Source organism: Doryrhamphus excisus, linkage group LG11 (genome assembly GCF_037039965.1).
Source record: "Doryrhamphus excisus strain RoL-2023G ecotype Guam linkage group LG11, RoL_Dexc_Guam_v1.1, whole genome shotgun sequence".
NCBI classification, from domain to species: domain Eukaryota; kingdom Metazoa; phylum Chordata; class Actinopteri; order Syngnathiformes; family Syngnathidae; genus Doryrhamphus; species Doryrhamphus excisus.
The window spans coordinates 6,944,918-6,951,565 of record NC_136367.1 but is presented as its reverse complement, the minus strand read 5'-3'; the positions used below and the strand labels follow the sequence as shown (position 1 = coordinate 6,951,565).

Here is a 6,648-nt window from a genome sequence, read left to right as displayed (position 1 = left end):
ATGAGGCATTATAGAAATACTTCACATAGAACTTTGTATATTGCATTTAGAGCCCTTAATATTGCACATGGAGGTTGATCAGATATTGCACAGTGAATGGGGTCTGGAGTAACTATACTGACTATAAAAGCAAGTATTACACAGATGTACATAGTGGTGTAGAAGGGCATGTAGGTATCTGGCATAAGATCATAATATTTGATGTTTTTTTTTTAATTAAAAAAGCTCAGCATGTAAGGAACCTGAATGCCTGGGTGCAATTACTTTTTTCTCCAAGTTTAAACATTTCAAAAGATTAAAAATCAAGGTTTAATCACGTGGTTTCTACATACTCATTCATTCATTCATTTTCTACCGCTTATCCTCACGAGGGTCGCGGGGGGTGCTGGAGCCTATCCCAGCTGTCTTCGAGCGATAGGCGGGGTACACCCTGGACTGGTCGCCAGCCAATCACAGGGCACATATAGACAAACAACCATTCACCATTCTCCAGTTCCACTCCCGCCCGCTCCTAAATGTTTCCTATATGTCACTTTGGTCAAGCACAAAGCTGTATAGGACCCATTTAAAGTCTGATAAAGAGGAAATACTTGACCTTGGTCACAGTGTACTTCTGCTTTTTATCTTTATCTGCATGAACACATTCTAGCTTCTGTTAATGCAAACCTCCAACACCGGAAATACAAATGACACATAACACATGACAATGTTATGGCATCCAACAGAAGAGCTGCATCATAAAAAGTCAAACCAGTTGAAGTCAAACCAAAAGACACGCTGAGAAGCTTTCCTCGTGGTGACACAAGGAAGTGGACGCCACATTGATGCTAGCGACAAGACGACGTAAGACGTGAGAGCAACTGAAAGAGGCCAAATGCTTCCAAACAGCTGGAATGGAATCATGAGTGTACTGCTTTGTTTTACTGGTAAGAACACACACACACACACACACACATCACAGGCCTTGGTCAGAATGTATTTATTATATGTATGTGTATTTTTTTTATTGACTTTCACATCATCTAAAAAAAATAACCAAAAACACAGCAAGAAACAAAAGACGTACACAAACAATATAAGTTACTCGATGTACAGTAGGTGAGTGCCCCCGCCCCCCCCATTGTAGTCCAGTAAAGCTTTCCACACATCTTCAAAGTCCTCAGCTCTCCTCCTCCAATATGACATGGTCGTCCTTTCCTTTATTTACTGAATTTATGGCAGGAGTTCAAAGTCAATCAAGGTCAATTTATTTAAAGAAACAGTGAGGTATAGTGGGGGCGTATTTTGTAAATACAGTAAAGTCTTGTTATATCGATATTCTCGGGAGTCGGAAAAAATACCGATATAACCGGACTATCTATATATCCGATCCTGAGCCGAACTGCATTAAAAGTGGGCAATAATGCAGCCCCACATAGCTGGCCAAACACATGCCTGCAACAGAAGAACCAACGAACGCCAGCATGTACATATGAAAAACAGTGATTATTGCAAGCGATAAAAATATATCTGAATACAACACAATTAAATACATGTATTTGTACGCTTGTGTCTTCGTTGGAATAGGTGTGTATGCTATGTCAGTTGGTTCTTCTGTTGCAGGCATGTGTTTGGCCAGCTATGTGGGGCGGGTTGAGCATGACCTGTGAACCAGGAAGTGCGGGAATCGGTGTGTGTGCTGCGCTCTGGTGGTTGAAGTGTGAAAAATAAAGTTGACTGGAAGCAGCCGTTCGCCGTGTTCTTTTTTGGTATTGAAATCCTTAAGCAAAGATTGATTTAAGATGCTTTTGTATCCATATAAGCAGACCAAATTGGCTGGCAGGAGATGAAAAGGGCATCGTAGTAACCGGATTATCATCATAGCCGGGTATCGTACTAACGGAACTAATTATATCATAAAAGACTAGAAATTTGCCGGGAAATGAAAATAGTATCGTAATAAGTAGTAATTCGTTATAACTGATATCGATATAATGAGACTTTACTGTATTTTGCTTCACAAATACTTGTTCTTTGAAATCGGAATGGGCGGCATGGCGGTCGAGTGGTTAGCACACAGACCTTACAGCTAGGAGACCAGGGTTCAATTCCACCCTTGGCCATCTCTGTGTGGAGTTTGCTTGTTCTCCCCGTGCATGCGTGGGTTTTCTCCGGGTACTCAGGTTTCCTCCCACATTCCAAAAACATGCTAGGTTAATTGGCCACTCCAAATTGTCCATAGGTATGAATGTGAGTGTGAATGGTTGTTTGTCTATATGTACCCTGTGATTGGCTGGCCACCAGTCCAGGGTGTATCCCAAGACACCCCCGCGACCCTCGTGAGGAAAAAGCGGTAGAAAATGAATGAATGAATGAGGTACAGTGATTCCCCCAATTTTAGACATGGTCTGGCCCACTCTCTTCCAATATGTTTATAATTTACGGTGTTTCCCAAACACAGTGAAATAAGGTAGCCTTTTCTAATGCACACTTAATATACGTATGTCTGGCATATTAGGATGCGGATCAAAAAAAGATCCGCTGCGGACGACTTCGTAATCAGGAAAAAGCCGTTCAAATAGTTCAATTGACCTCCTCCTCATTGACCACCATTGTAGTAAGCGTTGGGCCGTTCCAATCCTCCTCTAATATACTATATTATCACTTATCACATACTACAGTATTAATTGTCCCTGTACCCTAGAAAGCGCCCATGAATGATACGGGAAAAGGCCAAAATGATACTGTGTCAAAGCCCAGAGCAGTGATACTGATAAAATATAGAGTTTAACCATGTCCAGTATTGGCCCCCGTAGCTGTCCACTCAGAGCGCGCTGCTCTGGTATTGTGCCCGTGAAACAACCAATCAGAGAACAGCGCACGAGTGCTTAGTGCCTAGTGCTTCTCCAGTCACCAAAAAACCCAAACTTTGATTAATGGAACTTTAATTGTCAGACATTGATAAGATAAGACTGTTGATAAAATATTATTGTTGAAATATTTTTGCAATTATTGTGTTTACGCTGTTTAGATATAATACATGTAATAAACTGAACATTTTCTGGAAACAAAATGGTCTTTTGATTAAATAGTACGTGATAATAAGCTCATGATTAAATAGTATGTGATAATAAGATCATCACATGGTTTGTCTGGTATCAGGTCCAGTATCATGCCCCTGCGTGCCAGTATGAGCCCTCGACCTGACACTTGGGGGCATGATACCTGGCCTGATACCAGACAAACCATGTGATAACCTATAAATATACAGTGCATCCGGAAAGTATTCACAGCGCTTCACTTTTTCTACATTTTGTCATGTTACAGCCTCATTCCAAACTGAATTAAATTAATCTCTTACCTCAAAATTCTACACAAAATACTCCATTATGACAATGTGAAAACGTTTTTTTTTTTACTTTTTTTGAATTTATTAAAAATAGAAAACAAAAAAATCCCATTTACATAAGTGTTCACAGCCTTTGCCATGAAGCTCAAAATTGAGCTCAGGTGCATCTTTTTTCCACTGATCATCCTTGAGATCTTTCTACAGCTTAATTGGAGTCCACCTGCAGTAAATTCAGGAGAGCCTTCCAGAAGGACAACCATCTCTGCTGCAATCCACCAATCAGGCCTGTATGGTAGAGTGGCCAGACGAAAGCCATCAGACCAGAGAATTTTGTTTCTCATGGTCTGAGAGTCATTCAGGTGCTTTTTGGCAAATTCCAGACGGGCTGCCATGTTCCTTTTACTAAGGAGTGGCTTTCGTCTGGCCACTCTACCATACAGGCCTGATTGGTGGATTGCTGCAGAGATGGTTGTCCTTCTGGAAGGCTCTCCTCTCTAAACAGAGGAACGCTGGAGCTCTGACAGAGTGACCATCGGGGCCTTGGTCACCTCCCTGACTAAGGCCCTTCTTCCCCGATGGCTCAGTTTAGAAGGCCGGCCAGCTCTAGGAAGAGTCCTGGTGGTTCCAAACGTCTTCCATTTACGAATAATGGAGGCCACTGTGCTCATTGGGACCTTCAAAGCAGCAGAAATGTTTCTGTATCCTTCCCCAGATTTGTGCCTCAAGACAATCCTGTCTCGCAGGTCTACAGACAGTTCTTTTGACTTCATGCTTGGTGTCAACTGTGGGACCTTATATAGACAGTTATTATATTTCCAAATCATGTCCAATCAACTGAATTTACTGCAGGTGGACTCCAATTAAGCTGTAGAAAGATCTCAAGGATGATCAGTGGAAAAAAGATGCACCTGAGCTCAATTTTGAGCTTCATGGCAAAGGCTGTGAATACTTATGTAAATGTGATTTTTTTGTTTTCTATTTTTAATAAATTCAAAAAAAGTCAAAAAAAACCTTTTTCACATTGTCATAATGGAGTATTTTGTGTAGAATTTTGAGGTAAGAGATTAAATTAATACAATTTGGAATGAGGCTGTAACATGACAAAATGTAGAAAAAGTGAAGCGCTGTGAATACTTTCCGGATGCACTGTACTCTCCTCAAGGTCAGAAGTCTACACTTGTGGCTTATCAGCAGAGGACTCCTCATCCCACGATACCAAAGCTGAGTAAAACAACCAAATTTGAGTGGTTAGCATGTTGGCCACACAGTCAGGAGATGAGGAAGACCTGGTTCGATTCCCCCTTTGGGTGTCTCTGTGTGGAGTTTGCATGTTCTCCCCAACAGAGCGCCTTGAAGCCTTTTGTTTTTCAGTATGTTTGGACACCCCAAAGATAGCACCAAATCTTAAAAACAACAACATTTTTCTGTGCCAATTGAGGGTTTGTGTGTTATGGCTGCCTAATACGCATAATGTTGGCATCGTGTGTCTCACAGCAGCAAGAGGTGGCCGTCAGGTGGTCATGGTCAAGGATGGAGATGATGCTACGTTGCCGTGTGAGCACCTGTGGAACAGCCAGGTGTCCTGTGGACTGACGTGGTTGTTAACCGCAGGTTTGAACACGTATGAGGTTATCACCAGGGGTCATATCTCTTGGGGGTTCATGTCTCAGAAGAACAGGCTGAGTGTGATGGCTGATTGTTCTCTGGTCATCAAGAAGGTGACAGCTCAGGATGCTGGTGACTACTTTTGTCGAATTTACCAAGGAAAAAGCACAAAAGACAGTTTGGTATCTCTGTATGTGGTCACCTGTGAGTATTCCTCATCATGTGTCTTATTCTTCTTCTTCTTACTGATGAAGTCATCTGCATGCTCCCCAGTGACGGTGAAGAGCATCGGTGAGGAGAGAATGATGGCCAGCTGCATCGTCCATTCTCCTGCTCTTTGTCAGCATCAAGTCAAGTGGCTCTTCCATCAAACACGAGTGGACTCAAAGCACCCACACATCAAAACCTTCCATCCGTCCAATTGCAACACCACTGCCTCTTTTCCATCGTCTTTGTCCATCTACTCCACGAAGGAGCTGTTGCAGTGCCAGGTGAAATATTCCTCCACCAAGCTGGTGTTTGACCTCCCGCCCACAGGTAGGTAGGCACCCCTCAAAGTGACGTGAGCGCCCATGTGTTCATTCGTGGCCTGCCCTCAGAAGGAGACGGAGAGCAGGAGCGTTCCCCTCCGAGAAGAGAAGACACCGAAGAACCTCCTCATCACAACTCTGGCAAAGGTTACATTTCACTGTTTCACGTGAAGCTCTGACCTTCTTCAGGAACGTCAACGTTCTCCTGCTCTTGTCCCCTACCAGGCGAGCACTGGCCGTACGTGGTGGCCGCCGTGGCTTCGCTGGCACTTTTAGTGGCACTTCTAGTTGCGGTGGTGGTGCTGCTCCGGCGCAGGAGAACCCAAGGTTGGAACATCTCCAGCTCACACACAGTAAAACCAAGTTAGGGCACCCCAGCGTGGGACAAGCATGGCTACCTGAGGCTCACACTCTTCTTTCTTGTCTTTTTAGTCAGCAAAACGGACGCCGGCTTGGTGAGGGTTTTTCTTCCTCATTTTTATTGTTTTTTGCTTTTAATTGTCTTTAATTGTCTTTAATTCTTTAATACTCCTTTTGTTTTTGTAATATTTTGATGCAAATGAATTGCTGAGTCTGGGCCCGAAGATGTGCCATGTGTCATAGAAAGGGTGGTTTGGTCTCTCCGATGTAGAGGTCATGGCACTCCTCACTCCACTACGCAACACAACTTGACACCACACTACACTACACTACACTACATGACACTACACGACACTACACGACACTACACTACACTACACTACACTACACAACACTACACTACACTACACCACACTGCACTACATGACACTACACTACATGACACTACACTACACCACACCACACTACACCACACTACACCACACTACACTACACTACATGACACTACACTACACTACCCTAGCCTACACTACCCTACATGACACTACACTACATGACACTACACTACACCACAGTGCACTACATGACACTACACTACACTACACTACATGACACTACACTACATGACACTACACTACCCTACATGACACTACACTACACTACACTACATTACACTACCCTACCCTACCCTACCCTACCCTACACTACCCTACACTACACTACATGACACTACACTACCCTACATGACACTACACTACATGACACTACACTACACCACACTACACTACATGACACTATACGACACTACACTACACTACACTACAC

General features: G+C 43.3%; 1 protein-coding gene across 1 annotated transcript; it reads left to right on the top strand.

The window, feature by feature from the left end:
* The first annotated feature begins 789 nt into the window (after positions 1-789).
* On the top strand, positions 790-6,135 carry LOC131129821 (uncharacterized). The gene is made up of 6 exons (XM_078794680.1): positions 790-926; positions 4,823-5,470; positions 5,533-5,610; positions 5,689-5,790; positions 5,896-5,918; positions 6,067-6,135. The coding sequence occupies exons 1-6, from the start codon at positions 875-877 to the stop codon at positions 6,133-6,135; spliced, it is 972 nt and encodes a 323-aa protein (XP_078650806.1). The 5' UTR covers positions 790-874.
* Positions 6,136-6,648: the final 513 nt, after the last annotated feature.

Bases quoted from the DNA above. Each gene is read 5' to 3' on its own strand.
- LOC131129821 (XM_078794680.1), top strand. From the start codon at position 875: ATGCTTCCAAACAGCTGGAATGGAATCATGAGTGTACTGCTTTGTTTT. The intron at 5,471-5,532 runs GTAGGTAGGCAC...GCCTGCCCTCAG, and splicing joins GTTTGACCTCCCGCCCACAG to AAGGAGACGGAGAGCAGGAG. The intron at 5,791-5,895 runs GTTGGAACATCT...TTGTCTTTTTAG, and splicing joins CCGGCGCAGGAGAACCCAAG to TCAGCAAAACGGACGCCGGC.